Here is a 25,955-nt window from a genome sequence, read left to right as displayed (position 1 = left end):
CCAATGTAAGCTTAAGAGTCAAAACTGATAGTCCCTAATGCCCTCAGTTTATAATACAACTTCAGTCTGTTAAATAATAGTATTTTCACTGACAGATTTAAAGCTAATAAACAAAGTATTATTTATTTATAGTGAGGCCCTTATGTGTACTTTTGAATTAATAAAGCTAACTAAACTTTTGAGAAATGTATTATAACTTAACAAAAATTCCTAGTTCTGAATAGCTAATGAACTACATTTCAAAACATTACCAAAAAAATAATGAAGCCTAAATATATAAATTCCAACTTTCTTTTTCCAACATTTTTAACCACACATACAAAAGAATACACTGTTAGTCTTTGTGCTTTAATTTGAAATAATTCAGACATTGAAAAAGAGACTGAACTCTTGCTCAAAACATAAAACAGTCCAAAAAACTCTCAATCCCAATATTTTTACTGATCTCGTAGAAAGTTTACGTCCTTGTCCAGAAACATGCTAGAAAAGGGTTGATTTTACTAAACTAAAATACTCTGTAGCCTAAAATACAAATTATTTTTAAAAATTGTTGATTTTCCTCTTACCCAAAGGCTTCCCTAAATAATTCCCAGGTATAACCTATATATACTACTTTCTTATAAAGAAGACAAGGTCATCTAAGTGGGTATTAAATATACAGGCACAAGCTTTGCTAGAGCTCTGATACTTACAGTCTCTTTTCCTTAGGGATATCAAAGGATGCAGCCATATTCATTAGGGTTGGCAGGCAGTGCAAATGATGGCTATGTGAATGAGGAAGAATTGTGTTTGCCTAAAATGAACCATAATATTTTTGAAAAATAGAGTATTTTATGTTACAGATTATCCACAGATATAATGCTAAAAGGTTTTACTCATGAATTATTCATTTTCTACTATATACTTATAGCTAATTTTTATCTCATCTACTTTCAACAAGGATGAGTTGTAACAAATATAAAGATACAGGCTCATATTACGTTAATAAAACTCTAAATTTCATACACCCTTTATTATAACATTAAATTATAATTTTAAGTGGTACCCAATTAAACTCACTTCTTAAATAATCTAAAAGGACTATACGTCAAAACTTGGATCCAGTGTTATAATGTTATGTTAAAAGTAGCATTTAAACTGCTGGATGCAATATCATAACTTATCAGTTGACTTTTTAGGTTTAAAAACCACCTTCTCAAAACAGGTTTGTCTCATATTGCAACAATCTTTAAATAAGAAACTTGTCTTCTGCTTTCCAAACAAAGTCCTACCACCCAATCTGCTTTCTACCAATAAAGACAAATTAATTAAATGTGGAAGCCAGAAGATGTAAGAATAACAAGCAATGAACTAACACTGCTATACTCAAAATGACTAGCTTTTATATTTCAAGGGAATCACAGAATTCTGGTGTATGGGGGAAGGGAATGGATGAAATTTATTAAAGAGATTCCTTCACATAAAGGCAAATAATTCTGGATATTGACATCCTTACAGAAATGGTATCTTAATTAAAATAAAAATAATCACACCTGAGATTCTGCAATATTACTTAATTATCTCATAGATGGACTGAAGGAAAACAGAGCAAGTGGCTAAATAATTCAACTGTCTAACAAGACAGTTATCATTAAACTCTGTTTAATTCTCTTTTGCTCACTCACAAAGCCCAACTGCTATGTAGGAAAAAAACCCTGGTGATGGAAGGGACCAAAAACAACTACAAAAACAAAAAATATTCTGCCAATAATAAGCCATAACATAATTTTAAAAGATTTGCCATAAGTTTTCTTAATGAGTTTAAAGTGGTTCTTTTTATTTAGTGTTTATTAACTAATCGGTGACAGAAATATAAATTTCTAATTTGCAAATAATCAGAGTACCCTCACTGCTTGATCTGCTGGGAGTAGAGAATGATCAGATTACTTTGCTAGCTCCTCGTTTCCAGAAGTTACTGATGTCATAAAATCATGGCCCCAAAAAAAGATTCCCACCCTCCAAACCTAAACTTACAAATTTACAGAGAAGTATGTGTTCAAATGAGGCAGTTATATTTATACTTTTTTCCACAAAGTTTTCTAAAATTCAGGCACGGACTATTATATATCAATTCGATTTAGCTGACTGAAGTAATACCTATAGTTTTGTAATTTCATGCTTTTTAGGTAAGAAGTCATTCTAAGAGAAAGACTTTTAGGACTCAAAATGTCAGCATCAAAAGTGAGTATAAAAAAGCAATATTCAGTTCTCTATTTTTTATATTTATTCCATTTACAAAGATAAGATACAAGGTATCAAGGGTTCTTTTTAATGCAAAGATAAACATTCAAATAAATGCAAACTTATTTTTTTGAGATAATGCAAAGTAACATCGTTAAAATAGCCTGTTTCATAAATTAAAACATTAATAGTATGAAACATAATCAGAAGTTGTTAAACTTACCATATGTAAAAGCTCTCCTAAAAGGATGGTAGCTCTCACTGAGATATGGTCATCACTGTTTGTTATCACCTCAACCAAACCCTTTGAAAATAAGAAGAAAATATCATAGTTGCAAAACAGTATATATGAATATAATTATGCATCATATGTTTGTTGGTCTGAAAGAATTCTGTTAGAGAAAATAAAATAAATAAAATAGAATAAAATAAGGTTTATAACTCTTACCTCTAAAAGCCCATTACGAATAAATGCTGAGAGTATCAGTGCCAAATAATTATCCATGAGGTCTGGCCTAGAAATAAGCACGGCACAGAAAAATTTAAATATTGTTCCATACACTACAAAATTTAACATAAAAATAGTAATTGTAATAAATCTGAACTATTTCTATATCTGAAGTCTACCTGGATCTGGCACGATGAGGAAGAATAGTTTTTGCCTCAGCTGCTACAAAGCCATCCGAAAGCCTCCAACTGTCTTGGAATCTACCTGGATCTAAAATAGTTAAATTTAGATAGTTAGAAGAAAATAATATACCAATGAAACACTTCAAATAACCATCAGCTAAGCAGGCTACAAATAATTTTCTTAAATGTTCGTTAAAAAAAAAAAAAGACTCAAGAAGGCATACAGAAAAAAATGATTTATGTAAATGAACACAGATTTAACTTGCTTCACTGAGGAACTCAGAGTCATGTGGGCTAAAATAAAATAACAAGAATCAAATAATCTACTGTGAGAATCACATAAGGTTTCTTATTAACTCCTCTCTTCCTTTCTTAGTCCATCCTTCTATTAATTTCACTGCTCATTTCAGGAGCTAGGGTGATGGAGAAGAAATTAAAATTTCTTTTTAGAAATTTATCTGAGGTTTTATTTTTATATTAATTTCAGGCCACAAATAGGCAGTAAGAAAAGAAAATGATATTCAATATTTAGTTCAGTATTTTTCCTTTGAGGAACTCTGTCTCCATTAGATAATCCATTTAAAAAATTATAATATATGAGTAGTGAATGCACTTCAATACTTACCTACACTGAGCAGTGCTTCTATGAACTCTTCCGTCACAACAGGTAGAGGAAGACGAAATATATCATAAAGCACTTCAAGGAGACCTCGCTGCAAGTACAAATAAATACAGTTCATTTATTTTTATGGAATAAATCTTTGTTTGCAATTTTTTTAATGTCCTATTCACAGATTAAAAAATTGATAAAAACAGAACTACTGTATTTTAGAAAACTATCATTATCAGGCCTATATTACAGAAGAGATAACTACTGAATGCTTACTACATATACATGATGTAATCTTGTCAATAAATCTTTTATTATCCCCACTGTACACATGAAGAAATACATTTAAAGGTTAAAAATAATTTGCCCAAGGTCATGGAGCTATAAATAATAAAACCAGGAGTCAAACCTCAGTCGGCCAGACTCAAAGGACCATGTTCTTTCACCATTTGCTGAGTAAGAAGTCAACTGAATTGGAACCTTTCCAACTATAATTACATCCTTCCATGTTCTAAATGCTTTTATTTTTAGTTCACATTTTAAGCAAGGCACGTCTAGCTAATATTTACTACTAATAATAAGAAACAAAGGGGCAAATTTTGTCCCTTTGAACAAAATTAAAACAAAAACATTAAAGAGGAAAAGGAAGAACCACATGAAGAGTTAATTTTTTTCCTCTAATTTCAATTTGTTTTAGTTGTTTAACACAATTCCTATACACTAATAACTTAGAACTATGTCTAAAAAAAAGGATATAAATACCCCAATTTTAATCAGAACCACTACTCATAACATATAAAAACACAAGTTAGAAGGCATAAGTTGCATAAATACTATATTTACTTTTTAAGTATATTTTTCTGTACTGCTTGAACCTTTTACAATGAGAATGCCCCTGTGTATTGTTTGCACTTTTTATTGAATAAAGCATAATTAATTTCACATTTTTAATCTAATTTTAATACAGCCCTAGTTCCTAACAACAGCAGTGTTTCAAATGACTCATATTATATTCTTAGGGTTCAACTAAGTAGTAAATATTTATTCATGTATTTTTAAAATGCTCTGTGATACAGACTAACAATTCATGAGGAAAAAGCATTACCTGAAATAAATTTTTTCCAATTAATTTCCTCCACTAAAACTCCACGAATGAAACAATCAGAATAACTTTTACCTACCCTTATTTCCATATTTGGAATGCAAAGTACTCCAATTAGAGACTGAATCCCAGAGTTTCCAGGTTTACATAAATTAATAATACCTAAAAAAGATAAAAAGAAAAAAAAATAACTGATTTGAATTTCAAAAAAATTTTCTGTAGTAATGTATCCATAATACAAAATGTGACATTTTTCCAAGCCAAATTACACTATTACATTATTTGATTATCATAATTGATAGTATATTTCAAACATTCTCTGAATTTCCCAATTAGAGGCTATCAATAATTTATCCTTTAAATTACTTCTTCTGTTTGTTTCATACCCAAAAAGGTTTCATGAATCTGACTGCCTATTATTCCCATTTTCTGATGAGTGATTCTCAGGGATATTGGAGAGAATAAGACAATGTCTTGCTTATTTAACACTTTCTCAACCTAAACTGATAAACTTTGCTTGGCATTTGCCTTTTAAAAGTTTAAGTCTAAAACTTAACGAATGCACAGAAGAGTATAACCAACAGACTTCAAATAAACCGCATGGATCAAAATATTAAGTGAGAGAATTTACTCAAACAATTTAAAACATATTAACACCATGTCACAAAAAAAGATATGTATCAGTAAGTAGCCAATAAACACAAAAGTGTTCAATATCATTAGTCACTGGGGAAATGCAAATTACAGTCAAAATAAGATACTGTCACACACCCACTAGAGTGGCTGAAATTAAAAACTGATAACACCAGATGCTGGCAAGGATGTACAGCAACTGGAACTCACATACCTACATGACAGGAGTATAAAATAGTGCTTCAGTATTTTGAGAAAAAGTCTTGCAGTTTCTCATAAAACTAAACATATATCGGGACTTCCCTGGTGGTGCAGTGGTTAAGAATCCACCTGCCGATGCAGGGGACAGGGGTTCGAGCTCCGGTATGGGAAGATCCCACATGCTGTGGATCAACTAAGCCCGTGCGCCACAACTACTGAGCCTGTGTTCTAAAGCCCACAAGCCACAACTACTGAGTTCGCGTGCCACAACTACTGAAGCCTGAGCGCTGCAACTACTAAGTCCGCGTGCTGCAACTAATGAAGCCCATGCACCTAGAGCCCGTGCCCTGCAACAAGAGAAGCCACTGCAATGAGAAGCCTGCGCACTGCAAAGAAGAGTAGCCCCTGCTCGCCACAACTAGAGAAAGCCCGCGTGTAGCAACGAAGACCCAACACAGCCAAAAAAAAAACACCATATATCCACCCTGTGACTCAGCAGTTCTATTTGGTATTTACCCAAAAGGAAACAAAGTTTATATCTGAAAAAAAATTTTACAATGCTGCTCACAGTAGCTCTATTTAGAATAGAGCTAAGAATGTTTCCAGTCAAAACTGGAAACAGGTCAGGTATTCACTAACAGGAGGAAGGCTAAAAACACAGTGATATATTTACCCAGTGGAATACTACTCAGCAATAAATATTACTGATATATACAACATGAATCAGTAGCATTATGCTGAGTGAAATCAGAATCATTAAGTTGAGTGAAAAAAGCCTACACACAAAAGTATACATATACTATGATTCCACTTAAATGAAGTTCCAGAACAGGCAAAAATGATTTGTGATAAAAAATAAACAGAGCAGTGGTTGCTTCTTACAGGAGTGGGGTCAGGGATTAACTAGGAAGGGACATGAGAGAACTTTCTGCGATGATGGTAATATTCTATATCCTAAAAAGAGTTTGGATACACAGGTATAAGCATTTGTCAAAACTCATCAAATTGCAGACTCAAGATTTGTGCATTTCACTGTAAGGGGTAAATTTTACCTCAAAGCATCCCCCCCCCAAAAAAAACCCTCAGAAACAAACAAAAATAACCAAATAAGAACCCTAAACAAATACTGAACTTTAGGTAATAATATGCATGCTGAAGTGTTTAGGAATCAGGAGCACTTAATTTTGCAACTTCTTTAAAATGCATTAGAATAACATGAGGACTGATGAATTCTCAGAGGACTAGGCAGATGGGTAGATATGTAATAAAGCAAATAGAGCAAAATCTAAGTGGTAGGAGTATATGGTGTTCACTGTATAATTTTTCTGTATAGTTGGAATTTTTGATAATAAAATGTTAGGGAAAACATTTTTAAAAAGTAAAGGAAAACATTTCTAAAAAGTCATATAGGATTCTGAAGTTCCCTGTTATTTCTAGCTAAGCACATATATCTATATTTATGAATAATATGTATCTTCTCTTTGCACTTAGGTTCAAAATTCAAATTAAAACATAATAGACAGACTTACTTATAATACCAAAATAGTGTTTCTCAAACTTTGATGTCTGACAGTAATTTGAGAGATTATAGCTTAAGATACAATGATCTGCAATCATAGTCTGCACTAATAGGGAAAACAGGCTACTGCAACTCAAAAAGAAACTGTGCTCTAAAAGTTCATTTTTCAGTCAGTTTTTTGGATTTTGAAATATATGGCAGAAATAACATTACAAACATACAAAAGCTCATTTAACCCATACACAGTATCACAGAATCTAATACTATTTAGGAAATGATTTCTGTGAGAAAATGTTTTCAGAATTCTAACTTGAATAATATTCCAGTTCTTACTTCAATAGAAGGGAAGAACACTCTGACCTTTTAAGTTTCTAATGATCACTGCATTAAAGGACTCTAGGACAAACTGAAGCACAGCAGAAAAATGTTTAAGAGAAACAAGAGACTGACTGAGATTAGAGGTACAGTGACTGGAGAGCAGAGTCTACAGTAGGGAGAATGAGAAGACAATAGCTAGGCTGTACTGGTGGTCAGAGTTGGATAGAATTCATTCTTGGGGGGAAGAAAGAAACCACTCTAATGGCAAGGAAGCTGAAGAATGGTGAAGGACGGTAGCTGTAGCTACAGAAAATAAAGTTATAAGTGATTTCTGAGGCAAGGGCACTGACAGTTAACCTTGGTAGGAGGACTGTGTTGGTTTTCTACGTTGAAAGATGTGTGGAGGCTAGTAAAGTATAAAAAATGATGTGTGATGGTTGAGCCCTCATAGAATCCTAGGTTGTCCATGAGGATAAGGGGAAATAGGCAGTCATGAGGTATAGCAAGGTTGGGATTTTTACCAAAATGTGAGAGGCCGGAGGAAGTCCTTGTACATATATTGGCTAGGGGCCAAGTCTATAGCTGGGATAGTCATTTTTATGGAAAAGATGTTAGCTGGTTACTTAAGTATACAGAAATGTTCAAGTAAATTTTCCTGTTCTATTTATTGCTATACTCCTTTGTATGCTATCCCTTAAATTATTCTGCAAAGTCAAGAAGGAAGAGGTTGGCTTCCCTTGTGGCGAAGTGGTTAAGAATCCACCTGTCAAGGCAGGGGACACGGGTTCCAGCCCTGGTTTGGGAAGATCCCACATGCCGCGTAGCAACTAAGCCCATGCGCCACAACTACTGAGCCTGCGCTCTACAGCCCGCAAGCCACAACTACTGAGCTCACGTGCCACAACTACTGAGGCCTGTGCGCCTAGAGCCTGTGCTCTGCAACAAGAGAAGCCACCGCAATGAGAAGCCCATGCACTGCAATGAAGAGTAGCCCCTGCTCGCCACAACTAGAGAAAACCTGCATGCAGCAACAAAGACAACGCAGCCAAAAATTACATAATAAATTTTTTAAAAAAAGGAAGAGGTAATCATTAATACAAAATAACACATTTAGTGGTGGTATTATTTTAAGAAAAATGTTTGCTTTTTATTCCATGGAGAAGTAAAACATGTATAATCCCTCCTTTCAAGAAATACTGGACTACTAGGCAATAGAAATAAAAGCAAAAATACAGTTTTCTCCAGGTATATGCCCAGGAGTGGGACTGCTGGGTCATATGGTAGTTCTATTTTTAGTTTTTTAAGGAACCTCCATACCATTCTCCACAGTGGCTGTACCAATTTACATTCCCACCAACAGTGCAAGAGGGTTCCCTTTTCTCCACACCCTCTCCAGCATTTATTATTTGTAGACTTTTTAATGAGGGCTATTCTGATCGGTGTGAGGTGATACCTCACTGTAGTTTTGATTTGCATTTCCCCAATAATTAGTGATGTTGAGCATCTTTGCATGTGCTTTTTGGCCATTTGTATGCCTTCTTTGGAAAAATGTCTATTTAGATCTTCTGCCCATTTTCTGATTGGGTTATCTGGTTTTCTGATACTGAACCACATGAGCTGTTTATATATTTTGGAGATTAATCCCTTGTCGGTTGCTTCATTTGCAAATATCTTCCCCCATCCTAAGGGTTGTCTTTTTGTTTTGTTTATGGTTTCCTTTGCTGTGCAAACACTTTTAAGTTTAATTAGATCGCATTTATTTTTGTTTTTATTTCCATTACTCTAGGAGGTGAATCAAAAAAGATCTTACTGTGATTTATGTCAGAGTGTTCTGCCTATGTTTTCCTCCAAGAGTTTTATAGTGTCCAGCATTACATTTAAGTCTTTAATCCATCTGGAGTTTATTTTTGTGTATGGTGTTAGGGAGTGCTCTAATTTCATTCTTTTACATGTAGCTGTCCAGTTTTCCCAGCACCACTTATTGAAGAGACTGTCTTTTCTCCATTGTATACTCTTGCCTCCTTTGTCGTAGATTAATTGACCATAGGTGAGTGGGTTTATTTCTGGGCTTTCTAGCCTGTTCCATTGATCTATATTTCTGTTTTTATGCCAGTCCCATACTGTTTTGATGATTGTAGCTTTGTAGTATAGTCTGAAGTCAGGGAGCCTGATTCCTCCAGCTCCATTTTTCTTTCTCAAGATTGCTTTGGCTATTCGGGTCTTTTATGTTTTCATACAGATTTTGTGTTCTAGTTACATGAAAAATGCCATTGGTAATCTGATAGGGATTGCACTGAATCTGTAGATTGCTTTGGGGAGTATAGTCATTTTCACAATATTGATTATTCCAATCCAAGAACACGGTATATCTTCCCATCTGTTTGTGTCGTCTTTGATTTCTTTCATCAATATCTTATAGTTTTCTGAGTATAGGTATTTTGCCTCTTTAGGTAGGTTTATTCTTAGGTATTTTATTGTTTATGTTGCAATGGTAAATGGGACTGTTTCCGTAATTTCTCTTTCTGATCTTTCATTGTTAGTGTAAAGGAATGCACCCCAATGTTCACTGCAGCACTATTTCCAATAGCCAGAACATGGAAGCAACCTAAATGTCCAACAACAGAGGAATGGATAAAGAAAACATGGTACATATATACAGTGGAATATTATTGGCAATAAAAAAATAACAAAGTAATGCCATTTGCAGCAACAAAGATGAATCCAGAGATTATCATACTGAGTGAAGTAAGTCAGACACAGAAAGACAAATATATGATATCGCTTATATGTGGAATCTAAAAAAGAAAAGGGGGGGTACAAATGAGCTTACTTACAAAAACAGAAGTAGAGTCATGGATGTAGAAAACAAACTTATGGTTACCAGGGGACAAGAGTGGGGGAGGGATAAACTGGGAGATTGGGACTGACATGTACACACAACTACATATAAAATACATAACTAATAATAACCTGCCGTATAGCACAGGAAATTCTACTCAATACTCTGCAATGGCCTACATGGGAAAAGAATCTAAAAAAAAAAAAAAAAAAGTGGATATATGTATAACTGATTCACTTGGCTGTACACCTGAAACTAACGCAATACTGTAAATCAACTATACTCCAATAAAAATTTAAAAAAAAAAAAGAAAAGCAAAAATAAACAAATGGGACCTAATGAAACTTATAAGCTTCTGCACAGCAAAGGAAACCATAAACAAAATGAAAAGACAACCTATGGAGTGGGAGAAAATATTTGCAAATGAGGTAACCGACAAGGGATTAATTTCCAAAATATACAAACAGCTCACACAACTCAATAACAAAAAAACAAGCAAACCAATCAAAAAATGGACAGAAGACCTAAACAGACATTTCTCCCAAGAAGACATACAGATGGCCAATAGGCACACGAAAAGATGCTCAACATCACTAATTATTAGAGAAATGCAAATCAAAACTACAATGAGGTATCACCCCACACCAGTCAGAATGGCCATCATTAAAAAGTCTACAAATAGGGCTTCCCTGGTGGCACAGTGGTGGAGAGTCCGCCTGCCGATGCAGGGGACACCGGTTCGTGCCCCGGTCCAGGGGGATCCCACGTGCCGCAGAGCGGCTGGGCCCGTGAGCCGTGGCCGCTGGGCCTGTGCGTCAGGAGCCTGTGTTCCACGGCAAGAGAGGCCACAGCAGTGAGAGGCCCGTGTACCGCAAAAAAAAAAAAAAAAAGTCTATAAATAATAAATGCTGGAGAGGTTGTGGAGAAATAGGAACCCTCCTACACTGTTGGTGGGAAAGTAAATTGGTGCAGCCGTTATGGAAAACAGTATGGAGGTTTCTTTAAAAACTAAAAATAGAGTTACCACATGATCCTGCAATCCCATGCCTGGGCATATAACCAGAGAAAACTCTAATTTGAAAAGATACATGCAGACTGTTACACAGAGTGAAATAAGTCAGAAAGAGAAAAACAAATATTGTATATTAACGCATATATGTGGAATCTAGAAAAATGGTACAGATGAACTGGTTTGCAAGGCAGAAATAGAGACACAGATGTAGAGAACAAACGTATGGACACCAATGGGGGGAAAGCAGGGCGGGGAGGGGATGAATTGGGAGAGGGACTGACATATATACACTAATATGTATAAAATAGATAACTAATAAGAACCTGCTATATAAAAAAGTAAAATAAAAATTAAAAAAAAGCAAACATGAAAATAAATTTAAATAAATAAATAAAAGATACATGCACCCCAATGTTCACTGCAGTACTATTTACAAAAGCCAAGACATGGAAGCAATCTAAATGTCCATCAACAGATGAATGGATAAAGATGTGAGATAAACACACACACACACAATGAAATATTACTTAGCCATAAAAAAGAATGAAGTAATGCCATATGCAGCAACATGGATGGACCTAGAGATTATCATCATACTAAGTGAAGTAAGTCAGATAGAAAGACAAATACCATACGATATCACTTATATGTGGAATCTAAAATATGATACAAATGGATTTATTTATGAAACAGAAACAGACTCACAGACAGGGAAAACAAACTTATGGTTACCAAAGGGGAAAGGGAGTGGGGGAGCTATAAATTAGGAGTTTGGGATTTACAGATACACACTACTATATATAAAATAAACAACAAGGTCCTACTGTATAGTACAGGGAACTATATTCAACATCCTGTAATAAACCATAATGAAAAAGAATGTAATTTGGGACTACTAATGGCCTATCTTGTTTATTTGGTATTTATGACATTCTACATTATATTTTTAGGAACAAACTTTAGTTACATATTCAACTAACACTCTTAAACATTTTTTTGGTATAGCTCTTGTTTAAGTTTATTTTAATGCCCAGGTTATCATTAGCACATTGACTTACAAATGGTCAATTTTAAGACTTGTGTACAAACCCCTCTTGGTTCTAATGATAACATATAAAGAAAGACTAGGTTAACATCTAAAGCAGATGCTACAATAACTATTCAACATTTGAAAAAATAGCCAAGCTTTTCTTATTGGATGTTATAAAGCAGCACAGAGGAACTTACCTGCCCATGACCGGAATGTTGCTATGATTCCCATTTTACTTGCTAGAAACCTTGCTTCTCTGTCTTCTCTGTTGGGTGAGGTGGGGGGGTAGGGGGGTCAAAGAAATTAAATGTTAAAATAAAAACTGAGTTTTTCCTACCACTATCAGAATAAGAGCTATCATTACTTAACAACTAAATACTTACATAGGAAATTCAACAATATATTAAAAGAAAATAAAGATCAGATCTACCCCAAAGCAAATTACCCAATTATGTACTGATCACACCTCCCCCCATTTAAAATTCACAACATCTTTTAAAACAAATTATAAATTCCGCTTTCCCACTGAGTTCTACTTTTCCTGCTCTTTCTGAAAACTATTCTTAGGTAGCTCACTAACACCTTTAATTTAATTGAGCATTAGAGACAACACCAGCCTGCTTAATAAGCATCTCTGTCAAAATACTGCCCCTTAGCAAAGAAAATTACCACATAAACCTCTTACTTTTACCACATGTATTCTCTTTACTTCAAAAATCTTGTCCCAAATTTATTTGAGCATTTCTACCAAGCAAGCTCAACAACTCAGATATTCACCGAGATATTATTAGATAACTAGATATTATTATTGATCTATTTCTAAGCTCATTCAGGTTGTTGGCAGAATTCACTTCCTTGGTGTTATACAACTGAGGTTTCTGTTTTCTTTGTGTCAGCTGGGGCCTACTACCAGCTACTTTCTTCTTTTATAACTGGTATCCAATCATCTCACTTGTTCCTTTCTACTTAATAGTTTATGACAATTAATTAACCAATAGTATTACTTACATTGTTAAACATTTTCCATATATGGTCTATGGCCAGTTTTAATACTTAATAGCAACCTTGTACTCTTTATTTATGCCACCTGAACCATCTCTACCCTGTCAACAGTCCATTTTTTTTCTGTGCCATCTTTTTTACTTCCCTAATGTTAAAGTTCTTAACAGTTGTGAGAATACAGAAATCCAGAGAACTGGGAAAGATAAAAACAGAAGGGATAAAGAACAATGACAGAAAATCAAATTAAAGAATGGTAAGCAAGCAGATAGTTTACAAAAGAGAAATGAAACAGTTAAAAACATCCCCCACACATACAAACCAACCACACTAAGCTCTGTTGTACTAATCAACATGACACTATAACAGAAACTAAAATGGGGAGGGGGGTTGGTGGAAGAAATGAGAATCAGACAACTGTGTGATTAAGCTTTTGGTGCTCCTTCTCTTAAAAATGTTTGTGACATACTTATACTGATTGCCTGGTAATCCAATCTCTAACCTATTTGATAAGTTAGTAGTATTGTAAAAAAAAAAAAAAAACCACCCATTTCCTTATTCCCTAGCTATAATGTACCCATGTTCCAGAAACTGCCCATACTCCAGAAACTTGAGGAAAGCAAAGTACTGAACCAAACAGAAAAGAAAGGATTTTGGTGGAATGTACTCCCCTCTCCTCAACTCTAAAAAATATCCAGGTTCATCTCTTGCTTATCCTGGTAGGCAGAATTCTAAAAATGCCCCTATCCTCTCAAGAGTCTAGGTCTTATTCCCTGGATCCCTGTGAATATGATATCATTGCCATGATTGTGATTATGTTTATGTTATATAGCCCAGCAGACCTTAAGATAGGGAGATCATCTGGTGGGCTTGATCGAACTGGAGAGCTTTCTCTAGCTGGAGGCAGAAGAAAAAGTCAGAGAGATTCAAAGCACAAAGATTCAAGGAATTCCTGCTGTGTTTGAAGATGAAGAGTACTGTGCGCCAGGAAAAGAGGGTGGCCATTAGAAGCTGAGAGTAGGCCCCAGTTGACAGTCAGCAAGAAAACAGGAACTTTAGTTGTATAAGAGCCAGGAAGTGAATTCTGCCAACAATCTGAGTGAATCTAGAAATAAATGGCTTCTTCACCAGAACTTCCAGATAAGAACCTGCCAGACCTCTGACCTACTGAACTGTGAACTAATAAACTGATGTTATTTTAAACTGCTATATTTGTAGTGGTTTGTCATGCAGCAATAGAAAATGCATACATTCTTCAACAATAAAGAGCATGCCCAAGTGTCATAGGAGAAGCCAAGAAAGGGGCTTAAGAATCCCAATTCATAACTTAGTTAGCAAGAATAAGGTCTGAGAAGTCTGAAACAGAGAATGACTATTCTAATTTCTTAGCTCAGGTCATGATGTTAGCATGCAATGACTCCACAGTGATGGAGGTGATTAAAGATATGAAACCACTATTTTTAATTCAGGAGAAAAATGAAAAACAACAAAAATATGCCCATTTCACAATGTTCCCAAACTTAGTGAGCAATTTTAAAAACATACTATCTCTCAAAATAAGTGTGTCTACAATCCAACAATCCTACGACGCTACACCTGATAGCATATTTATTGGAACTGTGTCATTGGCAAAATCTTCACAGACAGTTCATTATTTGCTCCATAAATCAATTTAAATACAGTTATCCCAGAATACCTAGTGAACATGTGCATTTCTTTCCAGAAAAACTGAAAATTATCCTGCCTCATTTCGAGAAAATAATCTTTACTCTATCTCCTTTTACTTGCCTATGAACCTTACTCTCAAAATTCTACACAGTATATTTTTCTGCTTACTCAATTTAGGCCGCTCTTCATTCTATTCACTATTAATTAATTCTTTTAGTCTCTCAATGTAATTGTGCTAAAAACATGTACAATAGAAAAATGATTAAAGATCTAGGTTTCTACTCCCACCTATCTTATATTTTTTAAAATAAGAAACTAATTCCAAGTCTTTAAACTTCCCGATGCTTACTTTTAATTTTTTAAACCACAGGTAATTATGAGAGAACTATAACTCCATGAAATAGGAAATTTACTTAAACTCATTTTTCTCTGGCTCTATGTACAATCAGGCAAATCTAAAAGTTTTAACAGTAACACGCATGGTACTTACTTAAGCTGTCCTTCAGCTGTATCTGGACTATGTCTGTAGTGAAAATCAGTATAGGGTGCTAAAATTCGCTAATAAAAAGAAAAGGCAAAAAAAGAAGAAAAAGAGTCCTTATTATAAAATGTATTCTTCCTGTAACAAGCTAAAATTAATTCCACTTCTCTGTATCTCTAACTGGGTACACTGCTTGAGAGACTTATTTCTTCAAACTCATCATCAAGGAATATATTTGAGTGATTTTTTTAAATGTACAAACTGAATTTTTGAACTTCTAAACTGACGTTTAACATACATATTAAGCAGTGCACAAATCATGAATGTGAAGTTTGATGGATTTTCTCAAACTTAGCACATTCCCTATAATCCTCAAAGCCTCCTTATTCTCCCCTTTGTTCTCACCCCAGGACTACTATCCTGATTTCTAACACTATGACTTGTTTTGCCTATTTTTGAACATTATTTAAATATTTTTACTTTATAAATTACGTTCTTTTTGTTACTAGTATAAAGAAATCCAAGTTATTTTTGTGTATTGTCCTTGTATTTAGCAACCCTGTTAGGCTCACTCATTTTAGAACTTAAACCACTGTATCTCATTTACCAACCCCCCCATCCCCGCCTTGTGCTGACTGCATTACTGTGGCCTGAATTTTAATTTTAAAATAATTTAAAATACCTAAGACATTACAAATATTGTTTTTGACAATGAGTAGTCTTTTATATTTTGTCATGTGTACCTTTTTTACCACCCTTCATTCCTTCCTGCATTTCCTTGTTTGTCTCGGATCATTTTCCTTTTAAGGATTCTCTTTAACCTTCCTTTCAGTCTGTCTCATTTTTTAAAAAACAATAAATATTTATTATCTCACAACGTTTCTGTGAGTCAGGAATCTAGAAGAGTTTAGTTGTGCAGATATGGCTCAGGGTGCCTCATAAAATTGTAGTCAAAATATTGGTCAGGGCTGCAGTCATCTCAAGGCTTGACTGAAGCTGTAGAATCTGCTTCAAGATGGTTTACTCACAACGTGCTAATTGTTGGCAAAAGGTCTCAGTTCCTTCCCACGTGTGCCTCACCATAGGCTGCTTTACTGTCTTCATAACATAAAGGCAAGGAATCCAAGAAAGAATAGTGTTTCTTTAAATTTCCTTGGGTCTTTTTTCTTTAGTCTAAAAAATCTTTATTTTACCTTTGGTTTTGAAAGACATTTTCTCTGGGGTAGGTTGACATTTTCTTTCTGTACTCTAAAGATGCCATTCTACTATCTTCTGGTTCCATTATTTCTGTTGGGAAATCAGCTATCAGACTTGTTCCTTTGAAAGTAGTCTTTTTTCTCAAGCTGATTTTAAGATTTTTATTTATCTTGGTTTTCGACAACCTTACCATGATGTGCGTACATGTTGTTTTCTTTGTATTATCTTGAGTTTTCTGAGCTTTATGAAGTTTCATCAGTTTTAGAAACAAAAGTTTTGACCACTGCTTCTTTGGATATCTGCTTCTGCTCATTTTCTCTCTCTTCTCCAAAGACAACAATCATGTTTTATCCCTTTTGTTCTGTTCATTTCCTTTCTCTTCCCTGCCCGCCAATGTTTTACTCGATATTTTTATTGACTTTTCTTTCAATTTACTAATGATAGCTTCTATCCAAAATGGATTTTTAATTTCATTGAGTTCAGAATTTCAGGTTTTATATTTTTCTGTACTAGTTCCATTTGATTCATTTTGCACATTCCAATTATATGGTGAAATTCTCCATTATTTCATCTATTTTCTTCTTCTTTTTCTCCATTTTCCTTAACAAGTTAATCACGGTTGTTTTAAAGTCTTTTCCCTCTAGCAGTAATATCTGGATCACCTGTGGACATGCTTCTATGGAATTTCTTTTCTTTTGAGTTTTCAGTTACATAGTCATGTCTTTTTGTATGGCACTCAATCAAATTTCTGACTAAATGTCAGACACTGTAAATTTTATTAGAGGTTCCAAGTGATGTTATCTCCATCAGAGACAGTTTATCCTTTCCTCTGTTAGTCAGGTAGATAAAAGGGACTGATGCGCTTATCCTAGTCACCAACTTAGTTAATTGAGACTATGCTGCAATTTTGTTAAGATTTGAATGTACCTTTGGTTTTCTTGTGTTTCTAAAGTATGGACCTCCAAAACTTTCAAGAGACTTTGGCAAGCTTTTTTTTTTTTCTCCTTAGCAGTGAGAAATTGGGGATTTTTTCTACATACTTCATAAGTTTTAAACTTAGATCTTTAGGTACTCATCCACAATTACTTCAGAATTTGGGACATGTCAAGAACAGGAAATCAGCTACGAAATACCCAGTTTGTCACTTGAATACTACATAACTGCCAAAAGCTGTTCTGATTTTTCAGGTCCCAGGAAAAGCATACCTGGACTTTCAGCTTCTAATTATGTCCTAATCAGTAAGTGACCCCAGGGAAAAAAAGCAACTGCATATAATCTGTGTAAATTCACTACTTCTTAGAGGCCTTTCAACTTCTGCCCATGACCCCCCTTCCTGGGAGGCCTCTGTGTCCTATGCACTGGAGACCATAGCCTATTCCACTGTGTTTTCCTCAGTGGAAACATTTTAACTTCTGCTCTCCAAAGATTCTTATCTCAGCAAACTTCTAGAAGGGTAAATCAGACTTGATCTGGGGACTTTTCACATATCTAGGCTTGTCATACACATACACATATGCCTGCCAAATAGTCTGGTTTTCTACCTAGGCCTAGGTCATATTCTTAACCTCTAGTCTGTGGCCTAAATCTACAGTGCCCCCAAGGGCATCTCTAGATTTTTCACTCCCTCTGGTCCTTATTGCTTTCACAGCTCTATACTGCTTTAATTATATGATTTCTATAATTATTCAACTTTTCTAGTTTTCCATAGCAGATGCTATGAACTACACTATCCTACTCTGAAGTATAAGTTTAAAAAAAATGTTGTTTTTAAAATTTACTATAAAAAATTAAAATTAAAATTTTACAATCCTTACTGACTGCCTATTCTAATAACATTATCATATTAAATGTACTTTTTTTTTTCCTGTGTGAGGTCAAAATATATTACAGATTATACAAATAGAAGCCAGGGTAAATTTTAAAAGGGATTTTTTTTTTTTTTTTAACAGAAGAAAGATTTGGGCCTAACGAGACAGTAGCAATGAAAATAGTTCCTTTGTATGTGGAAAAGAAAAACCAAAGTTATCAAGTTAGAGTGAAAATTTATAAAATATAATTAATAAAAATGAGGACAATATTCTTGTAACAGCAGACTCTAGGATGAAGATAATGATAAAGTAGAAGATGATGATAATGATTAATATCCAAGGCAATCAGTATTTATTGAATACTTATTATGTGCCAGGTACTAAACAAAACATTTATGTAGATTAGAATGAATATATGTAAAGCACCTGGAAATATTGCCTAACTCATTATAAGCTTTACAAGAGTGTTAGTTACTGCTATTACTACTACTACTATTATTATTATAGTATTTATTCTTCACAATAATTCTTTAAGGTAAAAATCATGACTTTTATTTTACCTAGGAAAAAAATGGGTCCAAGAGAGGCTAATAACTTGCCCCAAATCATAAAGCTAGTAGGTTACAGAACAAAAAACCAAAACCAGATTTGTATAGCCCAAAGTCTATGCTCTCAATCACTATGCTACTTTAGGGGGATCTTGTTAAAGAAAAAAAGAACATTTGTGGCTTTAAAGAACTTATGCAAATATAGTCAAGTACTTAAATATCTACCATATACTTTTTGAGGTTTTTTCATTTACACAAAGGCTTTACTAATCTGATGCACAATTATATAGGAATAAAAAACAGGCCTATACACAATATCTTCCTTTATTGCAGTCATCTCTCCAATCTTAAAATATCATTTTCTCCACTTCTCCACTTAAAATATCCATTTTCTCCATAAAGAAAAAACTTAAATCAAAATACACTGTAAAATATCAAAAATGCCAGCTTATTCCCACTGGACTCCCATGAATAATGTATTTAAAATCACTTATTAAGGAGAATATTGTACCTAAATTCGTTAGTTAATGATACAGGCTAATGTCAATTTTGTAATCTCAAAATATTTCTAGTAGCCCTAATAAAACCAGAACTATAACATTTAAGACGTTTCACAAAATGATTTAAACAGGCAAAGTAGGGAACAATAAATCTTTTATAATTTGCATAATTTCATACCCAAATAAAGCCTTGGTTTAAACTTACTCTGAATGATATCTGCAACGGACAACAATGTAATACATTCACGCAAATAAACTATAAGAATACATTTTGTGGTAACTCCCTGGTGGTCCAGAGGTTAGGACTCCATGATCATACTGCCGAGGGCCCAGGTTTAATCCCTGGTCAGGGGAACTAAGATCCCACAAGCCACGGGGCATGGACAAAAATGAGGGGAGAATAAAAAAAGAATAAAGTTTGCGATAATTCTGTTCCAACCTCTACTACATACTTTATTATAGAAAAGGGTATATGGTAGCCTTACTATTTTAGACCAACTGTAAAAAAACAACAAAAAAACCCTGAATTCGTAAAAAGAAAAAAAAAAGAAATTGTAGAGTATTTTAAAAAAGATATGTATTCTATTTCTTTCAATTATATATGGTCATTAGTTGCCAACAAGTGTCTCCAAGTTCAGAGAGTTTTAGCATGGTTTAATAAATAAATAGTATATAATTAGCAGGAGCTATTCACACACAATTAACATACTATAGTCCTTAAAAAGAAATGGTCTTCTTAAATAAATACGTAAATGTCTATGAAACCTTACTTGTGCTCTAATTTGCTCAGTCAAGTTTTCATAGATAATAAAAAAAAATAAACTTCACTTTACATGTTGATGAAATATTCTTGAGAATTTTTTCAATTCAGTCCAAATTGAATGAGCTATAAAATACTGCTGGGATAAGCGAATCTTATTAGTTAATTTAGGTTTAATAATTAATGTTGTGCTGCATATTAACTTTAAAATTTCAAAGTAAGAGTATGTATTTAAAGTCATATTTTAAAGCTAGAAAAGAATATTAAAGTTCCTACCTCTAATTCTACATCAGCTCGTACATACTGTCGGGTCTTTGGATGATTAAGGAGGTGTAAAATTGTAGTAATGAGAGCCTCATTTATTCGACTTAATTGGCAATCGATCACATTTTTCAAGATGGTGTTTAGTCCACCTCGAAGGGCCACCACCTCTGGATTCTGAAGTGCTAAAATAAAAAAGAAAAACTTAATATATAGGGGATAATTAATAAAATGTAATCAGAAATCTGGGATTTTAATACTTAATTTCCTTTCTGACTTGAAAAACTTTCTACTTAATGACATTTAAAAGGACACGTGGATAAATTACCTAATAAGAGTCACTGAATATACTTCCCAAAACTCTGATTTGTTTCTTAATGTCTCTGAATTTTTTCGTATCTTTTGTTCATGTCTTACTGAATGGTTCTTCCTTCCTATCAACTGCAAGGAGTTCTTTATATAGCGGGAATATTAGCCTTTTATCTGTTTCAAATCTTTTATCTGATTTGTAACTTAACTTTAGATTTTAAGCTCAGAAACTCCTCCCTTACTTCAAAGATCAGGCATTTTCTTTGTATGCATGCACACCCACGTGTGTGTTTTAAATGAGTTAACGATTAACATTTCAGTTTTCAATCTGTCAGGAAATAGACTTTGGCTTAATATTGATAAGCTCATTTTTTCCCAAATGTTTATTCAACTATCCCAGCATGCTTTCCAAACTGATTTTCATACTTTTGATATACTGAAGTCTTCTATATATCAGGGTCTGCAACCCTTGATTCTTTTTCATTTTTTTCTCTCTTAATAACCCAGCTTACATTTTTTAAAATATGAGAAAAAAATCTTTCCCTTCTCCATTTAAACTTTTTCAAAAATGTTTTCATAGTTGAATTTTTCCTGTTTATTCTAGATGAACTTCAGATTCAGGTTTCTTTGCCATTTTTTCTAAATTGAGGTATACTTACTTACAGTAAAATACACAGATTTTAATGGTATAGTTCAATAAATTGTGAACAATATCTATACCCCTGTAACCAATACCTCAATCAAGGTATAGCACTTTCATCATCCTAGAAAGTTCCTTCACACCACTTTTCAATCAGTCCCCCTCCACAACAAAGGCAACAAATATTCTCATTTCTACCTATAGATTAGCTCTGCCTTCTTGAAAATCAATTAAACAAATTGAAAAGTACCCCCTAAACACACACACACGTCTTCCACATTTCTTATTTTTATTTGTTATATATAGTTTTCTTGTCTACTTTGGAAATAGTATCATTTTTTCCCCATTATATTTACTGATTATTGCTGAAACACAAAATAAATCTATTAAATCTATATTTTCAGGTTTCCACTGTACTGAATTACTGAAGTTGTTCTTCAGTTGATTCAGAGTTTTCTAGATATATCATCTACAATGTATAATGCCTTCTTTCCAATATGTAAAACTCATTTATTATTTTGTCTTGCTAACCTGGTTAAAATGCTAATTAAGAGTTTTTAAAAGGATGTAGTATTTATAGAGATCCACTATTAAGCATATGATTGGTGGACTTCCCTGGTGGCACAGTAGTTAAGAATCCGCCTGCCAATGCAGGGGACATGGGTTCAAGACCTGGTCTGGGAAGGTCCCACATGCCACCGAGCAACTAAGCCCGTGCGCCACAACTACTGAGCCTGTGCTCTAGAGCCCGTGAGCCACAACTACTGGTCTTGCATGCCACAACTACCGAAGCCCATGCACCTAGAGCCCATGCTCCGCAACAAGAGAAGCTACTGCAATGAGAAGCCCGCGTACCGCAAGGAAGAGTAGCCCCCACTCGTCGCACCTAGAGAAAACCCGCGCTCAGCAACAAAGACCCAACGCAGCCATAAATAAATCAGTAAACAAGTTTATTAAAAAAAGAGTATGAGTGGTAATTTGAGATAAATATTCTACAATGTTAACATAGTAGCATTCTTTCATTTTATGTATGCGTGTATTTGTGTGTACGTGCATATCTGTGTATTTATGTATATAAAATGCTAGTTTCATTTAAATTAAAATTGGTAAATTTCCATATCTTTAATGCTCTCAATTAGATTATACTATATGAGAATTATTTGTTCCTTGAAACAATTTTTTTAAGACAAAACTAACTGAATGAGTCTTTTTGGAGGCAATTAATTCATCAAGTACTTCTATGGTTTTTGATCCATCATGTGTTCTACTCTTTTGAGTCAACTGGAAATTAAAATTTTCTCTGAAAACCCATTCTGAATCAATAAGATTTTCAAATATATAAAAAAATTATCTCATAATTTTTAAAACTCCTATTAATTCTTTCTCATTCTATTAATCTTTTGTTTCTCTGACTTTTGCATTTTTCAAACAATAGTGTATGTTTGCCTGTGTATCATTTTTTTCTTCTTCCATTAATACAGATTAGATTAAATAACCTATCTTGTTCTCTAAGACTCAGAATCATTATTGCTTTCCTCCTGCTTATGTTAAAATTTATTTATTTTTCTTCTTTTTCTATTTCTTGGGTTCACTCACTTATTTTCATTACTTTTTGCTTAATTATAAAAGCATCTTATAGTGAGAAGTTAACTCGAGTATATAACTTTCCAGGCATCCCATACATTGACATGTAGTCAAATTTTTATTATTTTTCAGAATTTCCTTAATCAAATTTCTGACTTTTTCTCTAAATCAACAGGTATTGTGGACAGTATTTTTAGACTCTCAATGATAAGGCTTGGCTCTTTTGTTTCTTTAAACTTTTGTTATTAATTTATTTATTATATCAAGAGTGAATGTAACCTATACCATTCTGCTTTTGGTGGGGAAAAATATTATCTTCTCTTGTCATTAAAAATTATTTCTTTGGTTATAAGTGAGGTTGAACTTTTAAAATACTTTGACTAGCCATGCATTTCTTTGAGAATTACTTATTTTTCCTACTGATCTGTATATAAGTAAGTTCTTTACCTGTCATGGTAAACTTATTTATTACATTTATTTTTTTCTTTGTTCTGGTACTGCATGTTTTCTTATCTCCTTATAATAAAATCTACAGCTGCTGAAATCTGTTTGATTTCTTTTGATAATTCAAAACTCCTTTTCCTTACGTGATCAGATAGTCATCCATTCCCCCCCCCCATATTTTCCCCATTTAACTCTTAAATCCTTTTTCATTTAGAATTCTTTTTTAATGTAGAGTGAATTGTTTTGCACTCACATCAAGATACAGTGTGGTTAATTAATGTCTGAGAAAATAAAAGAGATTTTATTCTAATTACTGGAATCTGGACAATTCCTATATATTAAATTTCATGACGAGTAAAACTTTACAATTTATAGAATTTTAATGTCACTTTGAAATGATTTGTTTAAACAACAAGTCCACTACTTCCCTATCAGGAATGTCCTACTTTTTCATATCTTTTTACCAATACCTAAAGAATTAATGTATTAAAGGCATTAAAAAGTGTTATATATTCTTTCTAAAATACTACATTTTCATTACTCAAAGAAAATTCTGACCTAGTTCACAGATAATGGCAATGCATGCTCGAACCATTCTATCTCTTTCTTGGAGTCCATCATTTCCAACTGCTATTAATGAGTTGGCCACAGAGCTAGGAAACAATGAAGCATTCACAGTAATCATCTGTAACAGGGAGAAATCAGAGAAAGAAGTTACTTCATAATGCATTTTTAAAACCTATTTTATTCAGACTGAGGTGTTTAAGACTGTAGAATATTTATAAGATCCAGGCACTAATTTTAATCTTCTGCTTCAAATGAACATGTCAAAGGACTAATATAACTAATAACTGATGCAATAAATGTTAATAATCATTACCATGGAAAAAAGTGTTGGCTTTTTTTCCCTAATAGTCCAGACTATAAATTAGTTCACTACCAATATATAATGTTTCTGAGACTCTAAGCTCCTCTAGGATAGGAACTCTATTTTAAACAACTTTTCAGTAACTAGACAAAGTAAATCAGTGGTGACAACAGTGGCAAACATACTACTGTACTACTATATTCCTGACTCCTTCCCTATATATTATCACCACTGCATCCTATCAATTTACCTCATTAACTCAACTCTTTCCACCAACAAACTCTGATTTGGGTCCTCATTCTTACTTTGATTGCTGCAACCGATGCCTCATCATCTCCCTTTCTCTAACCCTCACTTGTTGCTATACTGAAAGGCAAACTTAATAATCCATAATCTATTTTTTTTGAAGTCCCCATTTTCTTTTCAGTTGTTATGGGAACTGCCCTCAGCTCTTAGAGGTTGCCCTCAGGTCCCTGTCATGGGCAGCTCACTCACGGTTATTTGCTACTTCAAGGCAGGCAGCAGTCTCTCCATAATCTATTTTTAATATTTCAAAAACTGTGATGGAAACAGTATATCTCTGGTGATAAAAACTTTTGTTGAATCTCATTTTAAATGAAAAGTTTAATTGGCAATAACATATTTGGAATACTGAAAACAGATAACATGTATCTTCAGTTTGGAAAACAGAAAGAAAAATTATGTAGTTAATTACACTTTAATAAGTAAAAGACTATTTGGTAGATGAAGTATTTCAAAATAGCAGGTCCTTGGAGTGGGAATAGAAGAAAATGTTTTATTCTGTTTGGGTAGTGATAAATACTGGGGATAATTAATCTGTCCTGGGTGTTACTATATATATCCTGTTGAAAAATAAGACTTATACTATGACACAATTAGAGGATACAGTATAACTAAATTAATATCCAGTTAAATCCTATAGAGGCTCAAAGGAGAGATCTATATTGGCTAGAGTACTTGTAAATGGTTTACCTCATTTAAGCAGCATTATGTGATATGACAAGTTTCAAATGAAATTATAGAATACTGTTCCACAACCATAAAATAGATGTCTAATAACCTTAGAATCTACAAAAACTTTCACATTTGTTTCTAAACAGTATTTTTCATTAATCAAAAATGTTGGAGAAGAAAGAAGAGGAAAGGGAAAAGAGGTATAAGAAACTGATCTTCCTCAGTGAGAAAATTCTAACTTCTTATGATATTAATTTGTATTTTGGTACTTATTGATCTATTATTATACTTACAAGGGGCTTGTAAGAAAATTCCCAAGACAATAAGACGTATGTAATGTATTTTAAAAAGAGCTGGCTAGAAGCCAGACCAACTGGCTACCAGGGCCAAATCTGCCATTAATAAACTGTTACCTTGGCAAACCAATCCTCTCTGTGCCTTAGTTTCCTCATTTGTAAATGAGGATGTATAGGATCTGATGATTTCTAGAATTTCAAGTATAAAATTCTATTCTATGAATCTCAAGTGTAGAGCTATGAAATGGATATTGGTAATTTAAAGTTTTTATAAATGAAATCACTCTTCTTATTTTTCAGGAAAAATATACACAAAGAAACTCTTAAATTCTGTGTAAATCAGAGAATACTTTTCTCATAAATCAGTGAGTAATCAATGAGGGAAAAGTCATAGAATTTAGTCTCTGTTGAAATAAGAGTTTAATCATCTTTTTTGCATGATAGAACAGACATATATAAAACAAATCAAAGATCATAAGTGGGTAATAAATTTGTAGAACTGC

General features: G+C 33.6%; 1 protein-coding gene across 2 annotated transcripts in view; it reads right to left on the bottom strand.

The window, feature by feature from the left end:
- Nucleotides 1-25,955, bottom strand: part of RICTOR (RPTOR independent companion of MTOR complex 2) — a gene marked incomplete at both ends in the record, with an annotated part of 116,365 nt that overhangs the window by 32,745 nt on the left and 57,665 nt on the right. For both annotated transcript variants that reach the window (XM_079702361.1, XM_079702362.1), the window contains 10 exons: nucleotides 693-793; nucleotides 2,444-2,524; nucleotides 2,669-2,735; nucleotides 2,848-2,938; nucleotides 3,476-3,563; nucleotides 4,642-4,724; nucleotides 12,312-12,379; nucleotides 15,272-15,339; nucleotides 20,352-20,521; nucleotides 23,872-23,998. In XM_079702361.1, the coding sequence (XP_079558487.1) occupies nucleotides 693-793; nucleotides 2,444-2,524; nucleotides 2,669-2,735; nucleotides 2,848-2,938; nucleotides 3,476-3,563; nucleotides 4,642-4,724; nucleotides 12,312-12,379; nucleotides 15,272-15,339; nucleotides 20,352-20,521; nucleotides 23,872-23,998 (944 nt within the window). The remainder of the gene's footprint in view (nucleotides 1-692; nucleotides 794-2,443; nucleotides 2,525-2,668; nucleotides 2,736-2,847; nucleotides 2,939-3,475; nucleotides 3,564-4,641; nucleotides 4,725-12,311; nucleotides 12,380-15,271; nucleotides 15,340-20,351; nucleotides 20,522-23,871; nucleotides 23,999-25,955) is intronic.

Source organism: Hyperoodon ampullatus (genome assembly GCF_949752795.1).
Source record: "Hyperoodon ampullatus genome assembly, chromosome: 4".
Classification (NCBI taxonomy): domain Eukaryota; kingdom Metazoa; phylum Chordata; class Mammalia; order Artiodactyla; family Ziphiidae; genus Hyperoodon; species Hyperoodon ampullatus.
This window is presented reverse-complemented; position numbering and strand designations above follow the sequence as displayed.